General features: G+C 38.3%; 2 protein-coding genes and 1 long non-coding RNA gene across 4 annotated transcripts in view; 2 read left to right on the forward strand and 1 right to left on the reverse strand.

The window, feature by feature from the left end:
• The window catches only part of LOC125377395, an 82,779-nt gene that overhangs the window by 10,824 nt on the left and 44,835 nt on the right, over window positions 1-27,120 (forward strand). The window lies entirely within an intron of this gene.
• LOC124128539 lies at window positions 64-14,602 on the forward strand. The gene is made up of 17 exons (XM_048390503.1): window positions 64-423; window positions 644-735; window positions 964-1,021; window positions 1,400-1,503; window positions 1,611-1,674; window positions 2,356-2,402; window positions 2,607-2,646; window positions 2,800-2,849; window positions 3,072-3,150; window positions 3,352-3,401; window positions 3,566-3,608; window positions 3,818-3,903; window positions 4,398-4,458; window positions 4,692-4,798; window positions 5,693-5,756; window positions 7,936-7,992; window positions 11,104-14,602. Exons 1-17 carry the CDS (start codon window positions 393-395, stop codon window positions 11,781-11,783), a joined length of 1,713 nt encoding a protein of 570 aa, XP_048246460.1. The 5' UTR covers window positions 64-392; the 3' UTR covers window positions 11,784-14,602.
• Window positions 18,016-20,955, reverse strand: LOC124151401. The gene is made up of 3 exons (XR_007219549.1): window positions 20,855-20,955; window positions 20,420-20,539; window positions 18,016-18,937 (listed from the first exon to the last, which is right to left on the reverse strand). It is a non-coding gene; the product is annotated as an uncharacterized LOC124151401 (long non-coding RNA).

Consider the following 27,120-nt stretch of genomic DNA (forward strand, 5'->3'; position numbering starts at 1 on the left):
ATGTTGTAACACTAACCATATCATGGCAGGGTTTAGAGGTGTGAGTGTTTCGATTGAGACAGGTATTTTCTTCAAATATATTTTGAGTCGTCATTTCCGTGGGGAGTTTGTTTCCTGGGCAGGATTGCCGAACACTCATAACCAATGAGACTACAACATTTAATGTGAACACTTAAATAACAACTAGCTGCTATTAATACCAGTCAGTCTTATCAATACCCTACCTCCATATGGTGTTTGTATATTTCCACAAACCTACCCATGACAAACCGTTTTACAGGGATAAAAATATATTCATTGAATAGCCATTACTGGTTCCCTCGAAGCCGTTTGTTCCAGAGTTGCTTATTATTAACAAAGTTTTCATTTTATGTTTGCAGGAAACAGAAGGGATGGAGAAACAAATAGATGTTTTGTCTGATGGTAAATGTTTATTACAAAGTCACGATAAATAATGAAGTGAAATAGAATAAAGCTATTTCGTGATGATGATGATGATTAAGATAGAGTAAATAACGTCTCGAGAGATGTGCAAATAACAACGCAAACAACCTTCATGATACGACTCTCAGCTTCATAGTTGGTACCTATTATATATGCTTTAGGGTGTAAGTAATTTTGCTTTTTTTCAAAAACATTTCAGATGCTTGGAAGAAACAGATTGAATATCTCCTCAGGGATTTCAGTGTGCTGAAAATATTTAGTTACAAACTGGAACAAACATGGCGTATATCTGTAAGTTGATGGATGGATTGATGGGTGGATGGATACATACATACATACATACATACATACATACATACATACATACGTACATACACAGCTACATAGATACATATATACATGGATACATAGCAGAAAACACTGTGATTACACACCCTTAAAACAAAGATATTCACATCTTATAATATACACCAATAGTAACTGTATTAATGCCACTTTGTTACCTTTGTTTATTTGCAGGTTCGTCCGCTACGCCATAGTCTGGAGGTCAAGCCACTTTGGCTTACAACAAGCAAGGGTCACTATGCATTTCAGTACTTCCATCCTTAAACGCCCACGTAAACAATGCATGTTTTGAAAGACTGACATATCCATTGACTTGGCTAAAACAAAAGTCCTGGTCCCAAGAGATTGAATGATTCACCCTTCAGTGAAATTACATGAGGAAACCCAAAGTTTAATGTTGATTATTAAAGAGAATAATTATCGATTTATAGATTTCGTTATATAAATGGTTGATTTGGTTTATTGCTACTTAATGCAGTATAGAGCTATTATGGATGTCTCTCTATAAAACTGCTTGGGGTGATGTTTACTGGGGGATGTGATGACATTCAGAACAAATATTTCAGATGTAAAAGATATTCCTTCACCTAAATCTTCTTATTCATTTCAGCCTTGGGCGGCTTCGGGCAACTCTCTGCCCCACACAAGGCTCAGTTGTCAGACCTACATGAGGGAATGAGACTAAGGAAGAATATGTTTCCTCTTCTAAGATCGGTAAGAATTGAAATTACAGAGATCTAGGGTATGAATCGCAAGCAAAATAATGACTAACAAATAAGATATGATAATGAAAATCACATTGTCTATATATTTTATTTCAGGTCATGATCAAAGATAAAACGCTTCAAATGTATCACGAGGTTAAAATGGCCCACTTGAGGAATGGTATGTAGTGTAGATAATAAGACTGATGGTTATGTCCTCGGAACATAATGTAGCCAACTAAGTAATACATGTCATAACACGTTCCCTCCTCCACTCATATTGTCCTTCATTCCAATGTACTCCGCCAAGCCTTCCCCATGTCCTTCCTCCAGACCACCTTCTCTTGACCGTACTTCATCCCAGTCATCTAATTGGTCCTGTATACCACGCATCCTACTTGCCCCCTAGTCCCTTGTCAATTTGGCCATTCCTCCCTGGAGCATATCGTTTCTTATATCATTGTTCTGCTGTCTAAACTCCACATAACATATATCACATGTCATATTTCTGTATTTGAACTGTTATCGATCATGTTCTTCTCTCTTTCCTTTCTTCTACCACTACTACCCCAAATCCCCAATTCTTCCATCTGTGCTTCACCAGTTATTCCATCTCTCATTCTGGAGCCATTGCATCTTCCTCCTGCGTGTCCTTCATCTTGCCATTCTCCCATCTGTCTCTCGTTATACACTCTTACACTGACACATGTTGTACCAGTGGGACATTTGCCTTTACAGTGGTTCAACTGGTATATAACATGTGAGTAAAATGAGAGTACATAAATGGATATATTTCCAAGACATGTATAATACAACAATTGAATGATGACTGTACGTTCTAATTGTAGTTTCAATCTTTCAGCTTTGGGTAAAAAAGAATACACAGAATGGAAACACAATTTTACGATGGTAAGGTGTGACATACATATCTATAATCCCCGAAAATGTTCTTCTAATAATAGATTAAAATACAAAAATTCAGACCACAATGTGCCAACATCATCTTAAGATTTAAAGAAGTTTTTGCTGAGATGGTTTGCTAAAAGTTGGCTGTTAAATGGAATACATTGGTTCCTTCAAGATCAAGGAAGTTAACGTTTTATTACTTTTCAGGATGGACATGTCGAAAGTCCAGGAATTGAGCAACAAATGGGTAAGTTTCAACATATTATTTCTGTTTATTATTATTGTGTATTTATCGATGCAATATGTATTGATCGAAATTACAATGACAGCATGTTGCTGCTACTCAATTGTCTCTCTAACACTGAAAATGTGAAAACATTTTTGTTTTTGCTTGTTGCAGAGAGGCTTCACTTTGAGTCAGGGAAGGAAGGAAGAGAATCCGACATTCAAGTGTGTAACTTACAAGAATCTCACGTTCCTAGACTGATTATCTTAATTTTATGATTTATGTTATATTTTCACTGTCGCATATTACGAACATATTTAGGAAAGGTGCATATTATCTTCAACTGCAATCTGCCAAGATCTGGATTATAGAAACATATCAAACTTCCTTTTCAACCAATGTTATATCTTAAGTAATCATAGATTACATGACTGTTTGTATTTCAGCCAGTACGGAAGGAAGGTATCCAGACAACCGAATTGGAAATAGAGCCACAGGACACAGATGGAAAAGATCTTGAAAGCCGTAAGTACCTGCAGCTGAGGGTCCTCAGTTACTTTACCCAGATAAAAGGCATCGCTGCCGTATTGCTCCCTTACAATGATTCCCTTTATATGTGTCTTCAATTTTCAATACAGAACATAAAGTCATTCACGTATTGAAAAGGTCACCACGTGAGTGGTTGATATATTAATTTTCGATGTTTGTTTGTTTGTTTGTTTGCAGGCTGGGGAGAAATCGACAAGCTTAATCACGATCTGGACAACCTACTGAAGGTACCTTTTCATATAATCATATTTATCATAACATTCATCATAGATTTTTAAAAATTACAATGGTGAATACTGGAATGAACGATGGACAATTACAAACATATTTAATGGTTACACGCACGAGTAGATAGATATAGTGTGTCTTATCAAGTTTTTTGTTGTTTCAGGACAGGGATCATAGAAAAGAAAAACTCCACAAATTATACACGGGTATGTAATCAGGTTCTGGAAACGTATTCACTTAACTGAATGTTCCGCATGTGACGAAATTTCTACCACCACGACTACTACTACTACTACTGCTGCTGCTGCTGCTACTACTGCTACTACCAAGTTAAATGATAATTAATTACTAATAATTGTTGATAATGTACTGCTCAATGATAGGTTTATCTACTCTATATATCGTTTTTCACCAGTGGAGTGGCAGGCAACAATGGAGTACCTGACTCGACACACGACGGTCTTATCTGTGTTAGACATAGAGGTACCAGGTTTTGATGTTGTGAGTATAACCGTTTAGCTATGGATTGGGATATCTACAAATTTTAACATTAGTTTTACATTTTACTTTACAGATCATTTCCAATTTATGGAAAACACAATCTGAAAATGAAATAATGCTTGTATTTTTAAAATTGTAGTTAACAGATAAAGATAGCTTATATCGTCATGAGAACATGAAATAAAATTATTTTCCAGACATGTTCACCTCCAAATGAAACTTCTCTGTATAAACTTTACATTTATTTAAGCATTTAACTTTTTCTTACGTGATGTCAGTCTCAAATAAACAAATAATTATTTGTTTTTCATGCTTGAGTTGGAGGAAATCCACACTATTCACATAGAGAGAGAGGGAGAGAATGAGAGAGAGAATGAGAGAGAGAGAGAGAGGACTATACAAGCTGAACCACAAAACATCCAGTGACATATCAGTTACGTTTGGCAACCAGATGAATGACTGTCTACACATGAAACATGTATCTTTACTTACAGCTGTCTGGTTCCATAACGTCACAATCTGACAACACGAGTGATGGTCGAGGCCACAATAAAGGTAAAACACAACTTGAAGCAGTTGATATATTTAGTTCCCCAATCAGCATCAAAATAAAGCTATGCAATGCATTTGCCAATGAGGTACAATCTGCAGCAAACTCTTTTGTAGTGATCCCCATACATCTAGGAAATTGCCAACTACCCAGCGAACATTTGACAGTTTTATAAGTTTCATACATATAAGTCACAAAATATTTCATGAAGTTTCTTTTCTCTTTTGGTAATTATCAGAACAGGAATCTAAAGGACACACAAGAGTTCCCGTTCTGATTCACCAGCTGAGGCAATACCAACAGGGACGACTGACAGAAAACCACCTGGCTGCAATTGCATTGAAGGTAAATAGCAGGGACCAATATCAATAGAAAAATAGATATCTAATCTAGCATGGACCTGACTACCAACATGTACCTAGGATAACAACATAGCCCACACACAGCCACTCCATGAATGTCTTTGTCGTTTAAATGAGCACGAAAAGAAGCGAACATAAAATCTGCGTATGTATTCCCGCTTCCCATGCACTGACCTGATTAAGCTTAAATAATTTATGAAATTCACACACACGCACGCACGCACGCACGCACGCACGCACGCACGCACACGCACACACACACACACGTGTATAGAAAGATAGACAGACAGACAGGTGTGTGTGTCTGTATTTTATCTTTGTGTAGTTCATATGTGCTCAACATGCTCATCATAACATTTATGCATTAAATCATTATTATCAGTATGTTCTACTGATATTTGAAACCTATATATTGGGAGATACTTTGAAATATACATATTCATAGCAATGTTTACTGAATTGAATGTATTGTGATTTGATATACATGTATATGGTATATGGTTATGTATATGCTTAGAGATAGGTACGATCTGGGTGTGGGGTAGTTTACAGGTCTGCAAGCTGTTCTTTAGCAAAGTGAATTTTTAAAGTATTAATTCAATGCTTGGACGGAAATATCATGATCTTGTTCATGCGTTGATCCCCTTTGTGTAATTGTACTACGCCTTTTTTCTCTTTCGGGATCTCAAAATGTTGATGATTAAGTTTGTCATTTGGATTATGTCTCAGTACTGAAGGAATGTCATCCTCCATTGAACTCGTGAGCAGCTGCCTGAATAGTGTCACTGTCAGTTCTTGGTTGATTTCTGTACAACCAAGGATTTTATGACATCCTGTAAAACATGGCAACACATTGCTGGATTATTTTATCTTGTAGATAATCAGGGAAAACGAGCAGAAACTCACGGAACTGAAAGCAAAGAACGATAGTCTGGAAAAAGGTTTGTACTGTTAGGTGACAATGCTTATGGACAAATCTCTATTGTTGTGTTCTTATTGAAGTTTCCGACATGCACTGTATACACAGATCGATGATGCTATTATGCTGGACTTCTGTAATACAACTGCTGACAAGGAGCATTGTCCCAACATCGAAGGAGTTTATCTTTCACGTGTAGTTTTGTTTCAATACTGAAATTGTTTCTGAAATTAGCCGTGCTTCATAAAATGTGATGGAAAATGAGGTTTAACGTCGCGTTCATGTTTATTGCACTTAAATAACGCCGATTTTATAGTGCTAGCTCACTCAGATACCATGCCATAGTTTAACATGAATACCCCACTCTGACATGGTAAAATGATTCCGAGCCAACCAGTCCTTGTTCAAGCCCCTTAATGCCGAGTGCCAGGCAGGGTAACAACAGGTGCCATCTTTTACCGTCTTTTCGAATGACGCGGCTAGGGATTGAACCCCAACCTTCTGCTCTTCGGGCGGACGCTCTATAACTAGCACACGGAGGCGGTCACTTCACATACAGTTGTGTAAATTTTATGTTTTTGCAAATAACAACGCACTATTTAGTCATTCATTTGATCAATGTTTTATTCTAACAAATTTGTTGACAAAACCCATACCTGGTAACCGGAAACATAGCGACACGTCCTAAAATAGGGGTGGTATAACAACTTAATTTACAATGTCAATATTGGACCACCATTTGATGCAGGTGATGCAGCAGGTGCGCATTGAAGACACGAAATGATTGAAAACAGCCAGGGGGTTGTTGTTCAAAATGGCAAGCAAAGCTTGGCCCAACTTAGCTATATCGTTACCGTCTGGTTCTGTTACTGTTGTAAGTGTCGTTCCATCTCAACCCAGGCATATTCCTTTGGGAAGAGGTATGGAGAAACACCATGCCATGACAGTACAGCAATGTAATGCTGCCTCCAAATAGTTGTTCCAACACTTGCAACATGAGGTCGGATTGATTCTGCTGTAACGTGACGTTACGTCCCTGGATTTGCACAAAGGGTAGAACATAATCTCAAACGATGTCGTCCCGCTAGCGCATGCCATTCAAATTACCATTAACAATGATGAGTTGTGTTCTCAGTTGAGTTGTGATGCCACCCCATACAATGACATCTCCAAACCCATACTGACGATGTTGAGTAACGCAAGCACAGTAAACGTTCTTCTCGGTGCCTGTTGGCCCTTACACGACCTTCCGCGCTGACAACTCAGTCCTGTCTTCTGAACCTTATATGCTGTCAACACCAAACTAGACGTGACTGACGGTGATTTGGAGGCAACATTTGGGGTATCGCTGAACGTTGTGGTCAGATATTTTGCTTCCTCAACCGGTTGTGTGTGGTTTTGCCACTAATTGGTCTCAACCTAGGACTTGTCCGAGCTGTTTATGTAGCAGTTTGGTATCGATTCCGTACATGTACCAACCGAATACGGTTAGCTTGTTGACATGACGTCACATATTTCCAACCGGCCCGTGGTGCGTTTCGAGTGTTGCCATGTCATAGATGATATTGTGTTTCGATGAACATGAAAGTGTCTGACAACTTTGTTTTGCGCCGTCCCTGTTTGCAGCATACCCACGGCACATAGCCGTTGCATTGGGTAAGCGTTAGTTTCCCAAAAGTGTTTTGTTTATGAGCACCTGATATATAGACAATTATTGTGTGCTTTTGACAATCAAAACAACGTGTGTGAGTATCATGCTCCCGACAAACATTCAAAGTGTGCGCCGTGAATGAACATGCACGTGCGAATTGTGAATTTCGACATTAAAGTCGAGATGTCTTTGTATTGAAAGATGCATATGTAACGGTTACTTTTTTCCGTTTATGTATATTCATACCATGATAATAAATCGGAATCGGAATCATACAATGGCATGTTCTTTTAGCAGAGATTTATGATTATTGTAAGGTGGTGTCGCCCTTGCAGGGGTTCATTTACTAAAATGGTCTGTCAATGCCATAAAAATATCTTTAAAATAAACTTGTGAGACAATCTAAGGATTTTGTGTCCATGCGAGATATTGCACCCCAATCTGTCACTGTCTATGTAATGTTGTTTATTATTAAGTTGTTGATCTCAAAACCTTTACCCAATCAAAGTAGCCAATACCTTAATGTGTAAAGATAGTTCTCACCTTTCAGACTATGGAAGCGCTGTACACATTGTTGGACTGACATGTCAACCTAGACTGGTTTCGTGTAAGTATTTCCGGGAATGAGTGAATGCATGGGCGGATACAGAGGGGGGGGGGGGGGGGGGGGGGGGGGGGTGGGGGGGGGGGGGGGGTGCGCACCACCTCCCCCTTTTTATTTCGAAAAAAATATTTATTTCTGTATAAATTACCACCAAAGACAATAAATATATTTTAATTGTTCACCCCCGTTTTCAAAAAAGCTGTATCCGCCCATGGAATGGGTGACTAAACGTTCTCTTGTGCCAGTCTGCAATATTGGAGCAACATAATGACGAATCTGAAAAACACAAACTGTCATGGTATAATTGCAAACAATGAGGCAGGCAACATGTTATCAGATTCCATTTTATATAGTTATGACACAAAGCAAAGAATGCAAGGGACATAACTCTTACCATGTATAAAACAGATATATCCAACTTAAAAAATATTGACAGTATCTCTCTTTTGACATATAATAGCATTATAACTTAACATAATTAAAAGTAGGTTTACTTCTATGTCCAATAATACAAAAGTAAAATATATAGTAGTCTTTTGTACTTGACGCAGCACAACTGCTAAATGCTACTGAGCTTATGTTGAAACTCGGGCACTTCAACCGACCAGCAGAAACATCGACCAAGTTCAAGTTAGTATAAAACGTCAACGCCAAAGGATAATCTATCTAGATTATCTGCCGTAACAGATTCCATTGGGCTTAAAAAGTAAAATAGCGGTGAAAATAATATGAATGGATCACTTAAATCATGACACCAGGTGTTCGCGAAAAGGGTAAGCATGTCACTCACCCGCCACTCACACAATTTACATAAAAAAGGAATTGTTGTCTGACGCGGTGAAACAGTACTCCTGGCATACAACGGCGGCCTGTAAACAAACCAGACAATCAGGTGATGGATCAGAATACCCAGTGACAGGTTAACGCATTTACTGATTTTGCTGAAACTAAAAACGATATGACAATTTTGAATTATGTCTGCTGAATCATGAAATATGTTCGGGTTTTCTTCAACACATTGGGAGACGGAGGGGCTGGGGGCAGTTATAATGTGTCACTGAAACCAGGTGTTCGCGACCTACATGACCTATGCTAGTATATTGACCTACACTATGTCTTGATCTACCCTATGAGAGAGGGATAATTCTGCTTAAAATGCAGTTCAGGTGACTTCTAATATGAATCTGTTCGTGTACTGACCCAAGTGTATAAAATGTCTCATGAACTCACAATGCATACTACACTGTAGTAGAGTTTATGTATGTGTGATGCCTGCATTCGACTTGTACATAAAGATTAGGAAAGAGATGCTACATTTCAAAGTACGCTACATTTCACATTGGGTGAAATACAGAATTTTATACTGTTGTGGTTTTAATTTCTTTTCATGTGTATCTGTATTATTTCGGCAATGTTGATAGATTGTAATAGTGATTGTAGTTATATGGGTGTCCACCCTCTCCGCGTAATTTTAGAAATTAGAAGTTTAGAACAAAAAGACTTGTCACTATAAAGCATATATGCTTATAAGGAACTATGGTTATAACGATTTAAAATTAGTGATCCCTTTTAGTTCGTTATAACCGAATTTTACTGCATTTGTACACAAGTAAGTCAAAACTATTTCTACAATTTTGATACATTTTTGCGTGTTTTAGGCAAAAACGCAGCTTATCTGAGCTCTGTGAGATAACAGACGTCTTTATTTCTCAAATTCCCGTGTTGCAGGCTGGTGATCCAGTGTGGTTTGGTTGGTTTGTTGTTAAACGCAGCACTCAGCAATATTCAAGCTATATGATGGCTGTCTGTCAATAATCTTGTCTCGACCAGACAAACCGGTGATTGATATCAAGAGCATCGATCAATGCAACTGGGATCGATGACATACATCAACCAAGTCAGCGAGCCTGACCTCCCGATCCTGTAAGTCGCCTTTTACGGCAATCATGGGTTGCAGACTGGGGATGCATTTGGATAGCAATGAGGCGAGAGAAAAACTTATCCCTGGGTTGTAGTACCGTGTGTTACCTTAAATTGTTTCCTTATAACACCCCGACACAAAAAGCAACCCGTGTGTATTTACAATAACAAGATCAATCGTGTGAGTTATTTCAAAAAAATAAATAATCACACCGCATGCAGAATGCACATGGTCTGACCTGTAGGAGATAAAAACATGAAATTTGGATTTGTAGACAAGGCCCAGTTCACAAAATATATTCTGAAGTCTGAAGAACGACTACAAGTTATCGAAAAATGCACTTCGTCTTCAATACTGTAGGCATAAAACAATTCCATGTAGGAATTGATATGGGAGTTTGGGGCTTTGAGAAACGGCCGAGAGGTAATGTGCCAATCTAAATTCTGAGAAAATACTGCGTTGCGATCTCTAATAGTAATACTAAAAACATAATGCGAGACACTCAAAGAAAATTGAAACAATGCTGTCCTTCACTTAACGTTTCACACACACACACACGCACGCACGCACGCACGCACGCACGCACGCACGCACGCACGCACACACACACCTGTACATGGCGACACACAGACTGTGGCGGGGTAACGGTGAAAGTGACTGAAGCGGACATAGAATATACCTGTTCATGTGGTGTATGATGAACACAAAATGTCAAAAATATCCTAAAACACGATATTTTTTAGTTTATTTTCATCCTATTCTGTAAAAGATTCATATAGAATCCACACACAAACACTTTTGTTGGGAAATTCACTCACTGAGATCGTATTTCATACAATAACATCGTCCACGCACAACACACGTCTGGCAGATATCTCCACAATGGGGGTAAATCAAAAGTGTACCAAAAATTCTTTTATATTACATTTTACGGTAAATTGATCCATTTGTTTCTTAATGAAATGCATTTTGAATTCTCGTAGTAATAGTTTTACATTGTAATTAACGCGCTAATATAGCGCAGTTGTGGGAGATATTCTGTACTGATGAAAAACACAGACGAACATTCAGCGCGCTGTTTGGAAACAAGCAAACAATCAGCCGATATTTTCAGTAAATCTCTTTCTGTGTCTCAGTTTGTAACAAACAGTGAAATAAACTTGCTACACAACAAACACAATGTTTATTTCCAGGTCCTAAACGTCACCTGGACGCGGCTCGGGCCAACACAGACGTGTGCCACGTAACTACAGACGGTGAGCTGGTCAACTCGTCGCGCTACACACGGGATGAGGGGCGGAACAGACTACAGGAGTACGTGGGGACCTGTAGCTCCCCCATCCCCCTTCCTCCACCCCCCTCCACACTCACCCTCCTCCCCACCACACCAACATACTGGGAGACAAAGACCAGGGTGCGGGTGGTGAGGGGAGTGCCGTGGAATGTCCTGGAGATGGGGGTGTGCCAGGCAGGACAGGTGGACACAGGGTTGTGGGTTTCTCTACAGCGTCGCTCCTGGTGTGTCCGTGTAGAGAGATATGGCAGTCACGGGAGGAGTCTCTGTACCGCGGTGTATCGGGAGGGGGAGCGGGGCGAGTGTCACCAGAACACCATGTCCCGCACTCCCGGCACACAGGCCACCCTCCACTATGGCGTGGTGCTGGATGTGGGGAGGGGTAGAGTGGCCTTCATTGATTTGGACAGGGGGATTGTTCTTGTCAAGTATGATGAGGTGTTCCGGGAACCTCTTGTCCCCATGTTTAGTGCTGGGATGGCGTTTGCTTGCTACACTGCGGCGATGAGTCTGATCAGCGGGGGGGACGTCGACATGACAGACGCCAAGAGGGCCCTCGTCTACCAAGCGCTGAGATAGGAAATAAACTGCTTCTGTAAAGTTGTCCGTGTAACTGAGATATTTCTATCAACTGTTCAATGACAGGCGGGGAAAGTCAGTGAAGCGGACATAGAAGTGTTCGGTGTGTGTTCTGTTTGTTTTGTACAAAATACAACCAAGTTCTTCACATGTCTGGTTTCACTACTTTCCTGGTTTCTCCTGGATTTGGAAATTATTTTAAATACTCACACGAATATTGTTGTGATGGAATTATTGCTGTAGTTGCTGAAATTATGCCACAGCAACAATTTTTTGAAATGTGATGTGAAACAGAAGAGAGTACATGGGCAAAATGTAAAAATTGTTTCAAAACACGATTTCTTCTGCTAATATTGATTTATTATGATAAAACAATTGTTTTAAATACTCACACGAATATTGTTATAATGAAATAATTGCTGTAGTTGCTGAAATTATGTCACAGCAACAAATTTCTGATATGTCATGTGAAACAGAAGTGAGTGCACAGACAAAATGTAAAAATTGTTTCAAAACACGATTTCTTCTGCTAATATTGAATTATTATGATAACACAATTGTTTTAAATACTCACACGAATATTGTTATAATGGAATTATTGCTGTAGTTGCTCAAATTATGCCACAGCAACAACTTACTTAAATGTGATGTGATACAAGTGAGAACTTGCAGTGACAAAATGTAAAAATTGTCGCCAAACACGATTTCTTCTGCTTATATTGATTTATTATGATAAAACAATTCTTTTATATACTCACACTAATATTGTTATGATGAAATTATTGCTGTAGTTGTTGAACTTATGTCACAGCCTCAACTTTCTGAGTACAGAGACAAAATGTAAAAATTCTTCCAGAAGATGATTTCTTCTGCTTATATTGATATAATACTACAAAACAATTGTTTTAAATCCATACATAATATTGTTATTATTAAATTATGGCTGTATTGGCTGAAATTATGCTACAGTAACATCTTCTGATGAAATGTGATGTGAGGTATGTCGCAAAGAAGCGAGTGTACAGACACAATGTAAAAATTGTTTCAAAACAAAACAGTTTCTGCTTATATTGATTTTATATGCAAAAATAAGGTTTTTAAATTCACACATAAAACTTGTTGTAATGAAATTATTGCTGTAGTTGCTGAAATTGGTACCTCGCCACTATCTGGTCTGACACAGAAATGAGTGTCCCGACGAAATATTAAAATTGTTTCCAAACAAAATTTCTTCTGCTTATGTTGATTTAATACAGAAAATATTTGTTTAAACCCACACATGAATCTTGTAGTGATGAAATTATTGCTGTATTTGCTGAAACTATTCCACATGGTTATTCGTTGCTTTTGCTGAAGCTTGTGCACACACAACATATAAACATTCTCTCAGAACAAGATGTTTGTGAAGGTGTGATACTGTAAAATAAATATGTTAAATCCAAACATGAATAAGTTATATTAATGACATGGTTACTGCTGTCATGGCTGAAACTAGGCACATTTGTAATTCTCTTGTATTTGATATTCATGACTCAACAATGTCACCATAAGTAAAAAACAAGAAAGAAAAAACAGCTTCTCTATTCATATAATGCCAATAGTGGCCAATTAATTGCCAATGTCGACCCGATGTAGGTGTGCTAGCTGGGACAGGATCATGATGATAGAATGTTTATTAAAAAGAGTTCATGATTAACGTATTCTTCGAAAGAAGAGACTTGACTCAAAACTTCCTCTTTTAAAATTATAAAATATTTTATGACATGGTAAAATGTTGCATGTAACTCAGCAAGACAGAAGATTTTGAAATATTACTTCAGATTCCATTATTTCTTAGTCATAATGTTTTCATTATGTTAAATAACTGTTATATCACCTATAGCTTATTTTAATCAGGGTGTACTGGTGGTCCAGTCCCCTCACAGGCCATAGCTCACCGTGCAGACGTTGATCATGGGTTCTAACTTCAGATTAGCCCCATCTTCCTGAGGCAAGGGAGTTAACAGTTTTCACCCTTGCCAAACTAGGCAGGAATTCCACAGTTACGAGTCTATGCATAGGCCAATCAAAATCGTGTAATGAACTAGTCATCATGGATTTCAACGTGCAGATTTCGTTGACTGCAAGATGTGCAAAGCATGTGCACTGCCAACTTGGCAGCGACAAACGATTTTTGCAAATCTTTTCATGTTTTTAATTAAGGTACTCAACGGGTGGGAACAGGACTTTATAGTCGGTTAACTCCCTTGCCTCGGGAGGAGGGATTATCCCTGATTATGATTCTTGGTTTGGCAGCACCATACCTGTGTTCGTTGGGAGAACATTAGTGATAAATGTCTAAGGAATGCATCATTTTAGGCGTTTCCCCTACATTAAGCTGAGACGCCATGATAGGACCGAAATACTGTCGAAAGCTGCATTAAACCAACCTGATTAACCAGGTTTCACTGTATGTACAACAGCTTACCACAATGTAACTTTGGACACAATATTATAAACGTTAGTGCAAACCAATATTGTATGGTTGTACAAATCCAATTTGATTGAGTGTTTATTTCACCTGGTGACATTCATCTATGTATTCATCGGTGTAATTTGTATGTTGCATGTATGCTGTGTTAATCCTAGCCCATGTTGTCTGTATATGTGGATGAAATTGCAGTCTCACGATTAATAGACACAAAACTTATTGTCATTATATGTCAAGTGTTTATTTAAATAGAATGACATATCTGATTATCCCTATCAAACGTTATACAAATATGTATATTTTTATTTGTGCATAGCTATGAATTAGTAATTAAATCATATGAATCTCATTCTTGTGTTACTTTGTATATTTTTATTGATTTTAATTTGATGCTCAAAATTGACAGCACATAGATGTATCAAGTGTAGCATTCTGCAACCTTCATCCTGATAAATCACACAAGAATCATGATCGTGTTGGCTCAAAATCCAAAGAACTTGAATTTGATGCTCAAAATTGACAGTATAACCCATAAATATATATGCATATTGGTCGATAATAGCAGGATGAGCCGTACATACCTAATGTATTATCATAACTTATTGATCGTATGCACAGTTGGTTGGTTGCTTTGTTGCTTAACGTGGCACTCAGCAATATTCCGGCTATATGACAGTGGTCTGTAACTAATCCAGTCAGGACCAGACTTTCCAGTGATTGACATCATGAGTCGTCTTTTACAGCAAGCATGGGTTGCTGAAGAGCTATTATACCCCGGATCTTCACGGGTCTCGTATGCATAGAGATCCATGTTATCTCAATGTATCTAACCTTCTGATACTGATTGACCGAGACACATTTTTTTCAATGCACTCTTCTAATATGAAAGGTACATTTCCTATGTTCACTGCTTGAATTGTCGAACTGTTGCAATTTACACTTTGCATCTCGCACTCTAATGTAAGAATATCACATTACAATGTAAGGCGCCTTTCTCAAGATATTTATATTTTCCAAATGAAATAGATCTAAGGGTAGTAACTCCCATTTTAGCTGCTGTCATCTGCTGTCATGTTTTGTTTGTTTTTTAACGCCGCACTCAGCAATATTCCAGCTCTATGACAGAGGTCTGTAAATAATCGAATCTGGACCAGTCAATCCAGTTATTGACATCATGAGTCACCTTTTACAGCAAGCATGGGTTGCTTAAGACCTATTATACCCCGGATCTTCACGGGTCTCGTATGCATAGAGATCCATGTTATCTCAATGTATCTAACCTTCTGATGCATCACCAAGTCAGCGAGACAGACCATCCGATCCCAATGGTCGTCTCTTATGACAAGCATTGTCGCCTTTCTAGCAAGAATGGGTTCCTGATGACCTATTCTATCCAAGATCTACCTATAATATTATCAAAGATTACTGACGGTGTGCCTACAGATCCATGTTAACACAACCTGTTACACTTCCCTACTATATTATCAGAGAATACTGATACTATGCCCACAGAAGCGTGTTATCACAATGTATAATTCGCACCTACTATTTTCTCCCAAGAGTGAGGATGTATGCATCTATGCATGTTAATGATAATGATGAAACACACACTTGTTGAAGGTATTGTATATTGTTTTATTTACTCCCATGTAAGCAAAATCAGCATACAAACCATTCTGTGTAAAATATGTTGAAAAAGACATTGCACTCTATTTGTTATATTGTCAACATGCACACTTTACATGACACAGGAACAGCAAATGGGGCCGACCTTGCAGACCTAAAGCACTGAAATACCTGCACAGGACATGCGTTCAATTCACTGTCTTCAAGAAGCAAGACATTCTACATATTACTTCAAACACACATTTAAACAGAAAGAAAAGAATCATCAAGCCCAGATATGAGCACCATTGACCTCGACAAGGAATATAAGGGATCGAGTAACCGGTTCAAGATTATTCAACCTGCAATGTCCAAGTAAAACATGAAACTATTTTTTCATTTGGACATCAGCACTTTCTTCATAATGAAAAGTGTGGCGGGAAAAGTACAAACAATTGTTAACAGAAATCATGGACTTTTGTAAACATCCGTGTAGTTGTGCATATCTGCTTTCTGACTAGACACAAAATGAATCTCAATTATCTTGGAAAAGTAGACGTCACGCTCACACAAATAGCACATATTACTCAGCAGCAACATGCTCACTGTTAAAGTGAACTGATTATTCCACCACAAGTTTGGTGGACAATTGACTCTGATAAAGTCAGAGGTTTCAAATCGCAATAACAAGGTTCTGGCTGAAACAGCTAATCTGATGCCAGCATCATTGTGTACATGTCTTACACAGGAACACAATGCAAAGCCTGTCATGGCATTTCAGTGAAGGAAAGAAGTATTTACCTGTCCCATAGTTTTAGAAAGTTTCCATGAAAATGGGAAAGTTGTCAAAAGATGTAAATCAGAAGTTAAATTCCATAATTAACACAGCAAGTAATAGACATTTGCCTTTTTGTCATCATTCATATCCATTCAAAATAATTTACAGCTAAAAGATATACAGTTAACAGTAGCGTATATGCTGTAACATAACTTAAATACTGATCAAATATGTGGTAGTCTCAACTCACATACCTAGCCTTACCATTTAACACTGGTACCATTTATATACATTGCAAATAACTTCATGATCACGAAAGACGAATCTGTATCACTGACTACATCCTGAAATTCACTTAGACACCCACAGCTTAGTATCACCTGTGGTACATTCCACACAAACTGATTCATGTCATTCAACCCTTCGAAGGTGACACCCGTGTTCCAGTCATCCGTCACCAAATACCTGTGCAGAGTTGCTTCCCTTAGGCATGCCTGGATTCAATGATCATGGGTTTGAGTCCCAGGTTTGATATTGGTCCTTTGTCATGATAGTGGTCAGTATTTTAGGTCTGCATCATTTTCCACATACATTAAGCTGAAAAGATATGTTATAGCGGAAATACGTTTCAAAGTGTCATTCACCCAAACACACTCACCACGTACTCATTCAAAGTTTTTTTAGAGCATGGGACATGCATGAAGTTCAGATTTCTTTTTAGATTACAAGAAGACAAGAACACCGAGAGTCTTACCACCAAGAGAACAGCATTACACGTATCACTGTATTTCTTATAGCCGACATTACAGAGAAAAAGCTGAGGTCAGCAGAACAAAAATAAATAAAATATGAAATTTTGTTGAGAATAATTCAACATGCATCCAACAATCATTCAACATGTCCACCATTATATCATGAGTCCATGTCATAGTGATACTCATCAACATGATCAAAGGAAACAATATACCAGGTATATAAACAAGACACAACCAAAACCAGGAAGTAGAAATCATCTAATACTGAAACATCAACAGCATTCATTCTTTGTGGGTGCATCTGTTTGCCAGCTGTTCAATCTATCCATCATTCAACAATGGTTGGCTTCAAGTATATGACTATCATCCTACCCACTTTGCTTTTTTTACTGTTGACAAAGTAATAATAATAATACAGCAGCAGACAAAGATAGAAGATAATATATTTAGTATAATCATACCTTCATGTCAGAACGTTGAGATCTGATTGTGCACATGATCTTGATAAAATACGATGTATCCCCCCTGCGAGGGAAATAAATTTCTCAGCGTCCTGCATGAAGTTTTATACAACAAGCTGGAGGCAAGTGGTATAAACCTAACGAGGGATGTATAAAATCCGCTCTTGATCCTGCTATAACTTATAGTGTATTTTAGTAAACACATGGTAGTTTAAACATGCAATCTTGCATTATGATGTAAGACGCCTTTCTCCAGATATTCATGATATTTTCCAAATGAAATAGATCTAGGGGGAATAACTCAAAATTTAGTTTCTGTCATCTGCTGTTACGTTTTGTTTGTTTGTTGTTTAACGCCACACTCAGCAATATTCCAGCTCTGGGACTGCAGTTTATAAATAATCAACTCTGGACCAGACAATCGAGTTATTGACATCATGAGCATCAACCCACACAAGTGGGATACAATGACATGTATCAACCAAGGCGAGGGTGACGACACAATCCCGTTTGTCGCCTCTTGCAACAAACACATGGTAAAGTTAAGAATTTAATTTCAAGGTACATGATAAACTTTCTAGGTTTATAGTGTATGCACAAAGTATTGAAAAGTATGTCTGTATGTCCATGCCAGATGGATCTACAAGCACTGACCAGCCTGATTAATGACTAAACCCTAATTACCAGATAAACTTAATTCTCTTGAACATCAACTGAATTCCATTTTCTAGGTACAGGGTCATACAGATATTCAGTTTAGAAACAGGTCGGTGTGATGTCTGTCCAAGCTTTTTTGTCAGATCAAGAAAACTCAAGGCTGTGTATGGACAGACAAGGGTAGAAAATTTGGTACATCATCCCTCAGTTGCTCCCAAACGCCAAATGTCTTTGAGTCAACGATTCCCGTGGTCCCCAAACAGAGGCACCACACTGTTAATATCACACACTGTCCTCTGTATCACACATCACATCATGCCAGGATACAGTTACTATGTCACTCAAGGCACTCAGAAAGCTATGCCGAAGAAAAAGCCGCCAGCAAAGGATCCAGCAAGTAAGACATTCTGTTGCACAAATTTCTTTGCCTGGAATAACAAAAAAAACATATTTATGATCGGTGAATCATTACTTCACAATACAAAATTAACAGTCTTCTAGAAAATATGTTGCTTTCATGCAAAAATTTACCATTCCCCATCAGCACTTTTCTCTGAGTGCACTAAACTTAAAAAAAACCCATCACTAGCCACCGACCAGCTGCGGCCATTTTACCCGTGTTATGCCAATGTTTGATGAAAGGGGGCTACTTAAACACATCACTAGCCACCGACCAGTTGTGGTCTGGATCAGACAAGGAACATTGTTCTACCCAATTGGGATACAATGACATGCATCAGCGAGCATGGCCACCCGATCCCGTTAGTCGCCTCTTACAGAAAGCATAGTCGCCTTTTTGCGGCAAGCATGGGTAACTGAAGACCTATTCTGAACCAGATCTTCACGGGTGTTCAACATAGCTAAAAACAAGTATGTGAGTGTGACGAATTCAGAACATTAACCCTGGTAATAATGCCACCCTGGTTGTGCGACCCTGGTTATAATACCACCCTGATTATAATACCATCCTGGTCATAATGCCACCCTGCTGACAATGCCACCCTTGTCATAATGCCACCCTGGTCATAATGCCACCCTGGTTATAATGCCACCCTGGTTGTGCCATCCTGGTTATAATGCCACCCTGCTGACAATGCCACCCTTGTCATAATGACACCCTGTTCATAATGCCACCCTGGTTATAATGCCACCCTGGTTGTGCCTTCCTGGTTATAATACCATCCTGGTTATAATGTCACCCTGCTAAAAATGCCACCCTGGTCATAATGCTACCCTGGTCATAATGCCACCCTGGTTGTGCCATCCTGGTTATAATGCCACCCTTGGTACAATGCCACCCTGGTCATAATGCCACCCTGGTTATAATGCCAACCTGGTTGTGCCTTCCTGGTTATAATACCATCCTGGTTATAATGTCACCCTGCTGACAATACCCTCCTGGTCATAATGCTACCCTGGTCATAATGCCACCCTGGTTACAACGCCACCCTGGTTGTGCCATCCTGGTTATAATGCCACCCTGCTGACAATGCCACCCTGGTCATAATGCCACCCTGGTTATAATGCCATCCTGGTTATAATGCCACCCTGCTGACAATGCCACCCTGGTCATAATGTCACCCTGGTTATAATGCCACCCTGGTTGTGCCTTCCTGGTTATAATACCATCCTGGTTATAATGTCACCCTGCTGACAATGCCACCCTGGTCATAATGCCACCCTGGTTACAACGCCACCCTGGTCATAATGCCATCCTGGTCATGCTATCCTTGTTATAATGCCACACTGGTTACAAGGCCACCCTTGGTATAATGCCACACTGGTTACAATGCCATATTGTCTGCTGGACAAAAGGTGGCACTATAAGCAGGTAGGTCTGTACATCAACAACCGCAACATGTCAACTGACAAATGGTTGAAATGTGCACTTGGTTACATATCTGTCGTACATTTTGTAAGATCCCAGGATACCGTCTGTTGGCTTCTTTATGGAGTTCTTTCTTGGCCCGGTTCACACCTTGTTCAACCTTGTTCCAGTTGACACGGATGTAGCCTTGATGTTGAGCGAGCTGTAACACAATTATAGAAACACTGGTCAGCCGTACGATTGGATGTGTATGCCACTGATGGCAATGCTACTACAGCTATATATATATGAATCTGGCCCAGTGGTTGATAGCATGAACATTCATTCATGCCCTCAAGTTACACACAATCAGCCAGGTAACACTTTGCTACAATCCAATTTTACTAAGACTGAACTTTTACAGTAATCACTGCAATGTATTAATCTATTCTATCCTAGAACCCCCAAATGATATCCACGTGAAGAGGTATGTGATCCTAGCCTGCAGGATGTAATTTAATATTGTTACTATGGTTACCTGTACAAGCAGGATGGTTGTCCCGAGTGATGCAGCTGCTGTTTTTCCTACTTTGATGAACAGGAACCCAGCTAACCTGAAAGATGAACAGTGAGACAATAATCAAATCTGGACCAGAAAACCAGTGACTGAAAGCATGAGCAATTCAAGTGATGTCCTAAACAAGTAAATAAATGTTATTTTAGGTAGCAGTCAGACAATAATCAAATCTGGACCCGAAAACCAGTGACTGAAAGCATGAGAAATTCAAGTGATGTCCTCAACAAGTAAATGAATGTTATTTTAGGTAGCAGTTAGACAATAATCAAATCTGGACCAGAAAAGCAATGAATAAAAGCATGAGAAATTCCATTGATGTCCTCAACAAGTAAATGAATGTTATTTTAGGTAGCAGTTAGACAATGATCAAATCTGGACCAGGAAACCAGTGACTGAAAGCAAGAGAAATTCAAGTGATGTCCTCAACAAGTAAATGAATGTTATTTTAGGTAGCAGTTAGACAATGATCAAACCTGGACCAGGAAACCAGTGACTGAAAGCAAGAGAAATTCAAGTGATGTCCTCAACAAGTAAATGAATGTTATTTTAGGTAGCAGTTAGACAATGATCAAATCTGGACCAGAAAACCAGTGACTGAAAGCATGAGAAATTCAAGTGATGTCCTCAACAAGTAAATGAATGTTATTTTAGTAAGCAGTTAGACAATGATCAAATCTGGACCAGGATACCAGTGACTGAAAGCATGAGAAATTCCATTGATGTCCTCAACAAGTAAATGAATGTTATTTTAGGTAGCAGTTAGACAATGATCAAATCTGGACCAGAAAACCAGTGACTGAAAGCATGAGAAATTCAAGTGATGTCCTCAACAAGTAAATGAATGTTATTTTAGGTAGCAGTTAGACAATGATCAAATCTGGACCAGGATACCAGTGACTGAAAGCATGAGAAATTCAAGTGATGTCCTCAACAAGTAAATGAATGTTATTTTAGTTAGCAGTTAGACAATGATCAAATCTGGACCAGTATACCAGTGACTGAAAGCATGAGAAATTCAAGTGATGTCCTCAACAAGTAAATGAATGTTATTTTAGTTAGCAGTTAGACAGTGATCAAATCTGGACCAGGATACCAGTGACTGAAAGCATGAGAAATTCAAGTGATGTCCTCAACAAGTAAATGAATGTTATTTTAGGTAGCAGTTAGACAATGATCAAATCTGGACCAAGATACCAGTGACTGAAAGCATAAGAAATTCAAGTGATGTCCTCAACAAGTAAATGAATGTTATTTTAGTTAGCAGTTAGACAATGATCAAATCTGGACCAGGATACCAGTGACTGAAAGCATGAGAAATTCAAGTGATGTCCTCAACAAGTAAATGAATGTTATTTTAGGTAGCAGTTAGACAATGATCAAATCTGGACCAGAAAACCAGTGACTGAAAGCATGAGAAATTCAAGTGATGTCCTCAACAAGTAAATGAATGTTATTTTAGTTAGCAGTTAGACAATGATCAAATCTGGACCAGGATACCAGTGACTGAAAGCATGAGAAATTCAAGTGATGTCCTCAACAAGTAAATGAATGTTATTTTAGGTAGCAGTTAGACAATGATCAAATCTGGACCAGAAAACCAGTGACTGAAAGCATGAGAAATTCAAGTGATGTCCTCAACAAGTAAATGAATGTTATTTTAGGTAGCAGTTAGACAATGATCAAATCTGGACCCGAAAACCAGTGACTGAAAGCATGAGAAATTCAAGTGATGTCCTCAACAAGTAAATGAATGTTATTTTAGTTAGCAGTCAGACAATAATCAAATCTGGACCAGGATACCAGTGACTGAAAGCATGAGAAATTCCAATGATGTCCTCAACAAGTAAATGAATGTTATTTTAGGTAGCAGTTAGACAATAATCAAATCTGGACCAGAAAACCAGTGACTGAAACCATAAGAAATTCAAGTGATGTCCTCAACAAATAAATGAGTGTTATTTTAGGTATCAGTTAGACAATAATCAAATCTGGACCAGGAAACCAGTGACTGAAAGCATGAGAAATTCAAATGATGTCCTCAACAAGTAAATGAACGTTATTTTAGGTAGCAGTTAGACAATAATCAAATCTGGACCAGGAAACCAGTGACTGAAAGCATGGGAAACTCCAGTGATGTCCTCAACAAGTAAATGAATGTTATTTTAGGTAGCAGTTAGACAATAATCAAATCTGGACCAGGAAACCAGTGACTGAAAGCATGAGAAATTCAAGTGATGTCCTCAACAAGTAAATAAATGTTATATTTGGTAGCAGTTAGACAATAATCAAATCTGGACCAGAAAACCAGTGACGGAAAGCATGAGAAATTCAAGTGATGTCCTCAACAAGTAAATGAATGTTATTTTAGGTAGCAGTTAGACCATAATCAAGTCTGGACCAGGAAACCAGTGACTGAAAGCATGAGAAATTCAAGTGATGTCCTCAACAAGTAAATAAATGTTATATTTGGTAGCAGTTAGACAATAATCAAATCTGGACCAGAAAACCAGTGACGGAAAGCATGAGAAATTCAAGTGATGTCCTCAACAAGTAAATGAATGTTATTTTAGGTAGCAGTTAGACAATAATCAAATCTGGACCAGGAAACCAGTGACTGAATATTCTGAAAGCATGAGAAATTCAAGTGACGCCTTCATCGAGTAAATAAATGTTATTTAGGTAGCAGTCAGACAATAATCAAATCTGGGCCAGAACACCAGTGACTGAAAGCATGAGAAATTTAAGTGAATCCTTCAACGAGTAAGTGGAATTACTGAGCTATCTACCATCATCAATAGATTTGTGAATGGGTGAACGTGTGTAACGCTGCAGTCAGCAATATTCCAGACCTATCACGATGACTGTAAATAATTACATCTGGACCTGGCAAACCATTGACTGAAAGCATGGCTCACAATCCACACCATCCCTGCATGCTGACATGCAGTCAGGTAAGTCACTTAAAACTGACCAGTCTGTCAACCCTGGCTACTGAAGTCTCGATACCTAACGTCACCAGGAATTCTCATAGAGATTTACTAAAATATGTGTTACATTTTAAGGAACCTAAAAAACAAGTCAATACATATAATAAACCATGTTACAGTTCCCCAACATTGACAGTAGGGGTGAAACGATAAATCGGCGCATCGTGAGGTTTTCATGCAACGATATGGTTAAATAATTTTTTTCTGTGTCAATACAAGAAAATGCACTTGCTGAAAAAAATAATCCTTTAATGACCGCCACCCCAACCCAAGGGTTTTTGCCAGGAAAATATTACAAAATGTTTTGTGAAAGGCTTTTCAAGTTTAATAATATAAATAGGCGCTACCAGCATGTGTCTGCAGCTAGCTCTTCTTTGGTTACCTGATGTAAAATATTTATAGTCAAGACGTTTCCACGTGAAATATTGTCCACGTAAATATACGTGATGCGAAACGTATCATATCGTGATCTTGCTGTATTGTTTCACCCCTAATTGATAGTATTATTTGGTTACAGTACCTCCTGTTCACTCTCTTCTCAATCCAATGTTAGAAAAAACAAGCAGGCCTGCAGGCTATTGCAACATAAAGACGGTGTGTTTATAAAGGGATGCGGATGCGCCAACTCGTAGACACAATTTACATTGAATTCGTAGACACACCGGGGTGAATTCGTAGACACTTGTTTTAAAAATTGGAATTAAATAATAATTAATGTTATCAATGTCGTTAATACTGATTGGAATATTGAAGTCTTACCTCAACAAGTGGCATATGGTTCGTTGGGTCATTTCCTTCATTGGGTACAAGTTTCGTGTATGTTTCGGAGCATTTTCTTTGAAAGACAATATGCGCTTCTATGTCGCCGTTGTGATCTAGTTCCCAATTTTGTTTGTTTTATCTACGAGTTCACCGTGAATATTGTCTACGAGTTGGGATTGGCTACGAATTCTTCATGGATACGAATTAGTTTGGTTACGAATTTACCTACAGCCGTAAATCAAATGAATTAAACTCGAATATACTTCTTAACAAACACCTACACAATGTGTATTTTATTGAATTAGAATACAATAAATCACCATCGGAAATATACATGGTTATGATGAAATCGTAATAGCGGGATTATTTAATATGCAACATTTCCAAATAGTAAATGCACAATCCGTAACATGAATAGTGCTGGTTACGAATTCACATTTAATAAGCATATTTCGTCACATCCAATAGTTTGCGATTGATAGCATTCCTTATTTAAAAGTGAGTACTCAACTCCGAAAAAGTAATGTTGCCTCTATCCCCGGTGAGTCTCAATATTGCGACAAATGTCACAAGTTTGCCATTAAATACCGAATATGTGTTTAAAATAAGTTTGTCATTATATACCGAATGTGCGTTAAAAATAATAATAAAATCTGACAAACAATTTTTTTCTGGTCCTTATGTCATGTGGGACATAGCTAGCTTGGGTTGCTTGTTTTCATAATCTAGACTGGTAATAATAACTGAATATTTATACAGTCATGGATTATGTTTAACGTGCAGACTGATTGGTCTCACAATTATGCTACTGTCATAGCGACTGATTTACGACACCCATTGTCTGAAGAACATTTAATTTCAAAGGCATCAATGACATCTATATGCCTTGAAACACTTAATTGCTGCTATTTATAAGATGCTTATCCTAATTGTTAATCCCCATTTTTGTGTACATCGACCGTCTGCCATCCTGAACGAGATGTGCAAGTATGTCACTGATGAATTACTGTTTACATTTATATTTATTACTTACTAAATGTCAGGTCACCTTGGCTATATAAGCCTTGGTCCAGAGAGACTGAAAAGAAGGAGAAAAGAAAGGTCTTACCCTTAGCCCAGCTAGGGCTAGGCTAGGTTCTCAAGGGCACCTTTACAACAACCACTACCACTATGTGCTGACCTGGCACAGGGTGTCTTTTGTATGTATATATATCTTAATGTATAAAGTAAAACTATATATACCGCAAGCCATCGTCTCCAAGTTGTCACTTCCTACAGGAACCATACGTTGGCCCCTTGCATATACGAGTATGCAAATTATTCATTTATCAACGTCAGACCACATGCGTTGTTACTACTGTCAATCTGTTTATCCGTGCTATCATTATGATGAAAACAAACATGTCTCGACAACCTTTCATACTACACTGTATTCTTCTTTGATAGGCATTTAGAAGTTGGAGTACTAAGTAAGGATAGGATTTATGGATGAACAACTTCATTATTACAATTAAGAGCGACGTTTCGGTGTAGGGTCTAACACCGTCACTTGCTTGATAACGAAACGTCGCCCTTACTTATTAATGTAATAAAGTAGTTGTTCATCCTTTCCTTACTTAGTACACTGTATTCGCTGTTTCAATCGACACTTTACTTAATTACCCAGTCAGATTAATCCCACAACTGGAAACTCCAGAATAGCCCCTTTAAAATGTTTAGTAGTATGCGTTAAGAGGTAACGTTACAATTTCGTTTAAAAAAGGTAATTGACTTTTAAGTAAAGATATAATTAATATATTGTCCATTCCAAGTATCATTAAAATAAGTTACATTGTACTGTTATCTCATCATATGCGCAAATCTTAACAGTTGCTTCGCTTGCGTGCTATTTCGTTTTATTCTTAGATCGTTTTGTATATACCTTTGATGGTCGTGTTATTACATTCATTTTGATTGGTCAAAAGTTTGATAAAACCTTTTTCATTGGATGTTTCCAGAATTAGGTCAGTGCGACAACAATGGCCGAAATTTAGACAGTTAGGGATCTCGTTGCACTATTTGTAGCATAATTTGAAGTATAGGGTTTAACGCTTTTGACACGTTAATATGGCAGAAGTCGAAGAAGCACCCAAAGCTCCTACCGAAACACATGGACCTATTCTCTCTGCAGAAGATCGTCTGCAACTTGCAGATTTTGACAGGTAAACCCGTGACCTCGTGAGTTGATTCCTCTGGTCCCACAAATGGAAACGCAGTAGGTTAAATGCAGAAGTGCACTTGTGACAAATGACAAAGATTCACAACAAGCTATGTACAATTATTATTGATGTAGGCAAACATGACCGTAAATACATGTCAAATATCTGAATACAGATATAAATTCCGCTAATGATTGCAAATCATAAATACAAAAAAAACATTTTCAAGACAGGAATATGGTAGCGAACATATTAGAGATAACAAATATCAAGTCATTAC

The sequence above is a fragment of the Haliotis rufescens genome, unplaced genomic scaffold (genome assembly GCF_023055435.1).
Source record: "Haliotis rufescens isolate VD_foot unplaced genomic scaffold, xgHalRufe1.0.p SCAF_9, whole genome shotgun sequence".
Taxonomy (NCBI): domain Eukaryota; kingdom Metazoa; phylum Mollusca; class Gastropoda; order Lepetellida; family Haliotidae; genus Haliotis; species Haliotis rufescens.

Coding starts and splice junctions, on each gene's coding strand:
- LOC124128539 (XM_048390503.1), top strand. CDS start 393: ATGGAGAAACAAATAGATGTTTTGTCTGATG. Junction 424..643: donor AATAGATGTTTTGTCTGATG/GTAAATGTTTAT, acceptor AAAACATTTCAG/ATGCTTGGAAGAAACAGATT. Junction 736..963: donor AACAAACATGGCGTATATCT/GTAAGTTGATGG, acceptor GTTTATTTGCAG/GTTCGTCCGCTACGCCATAG.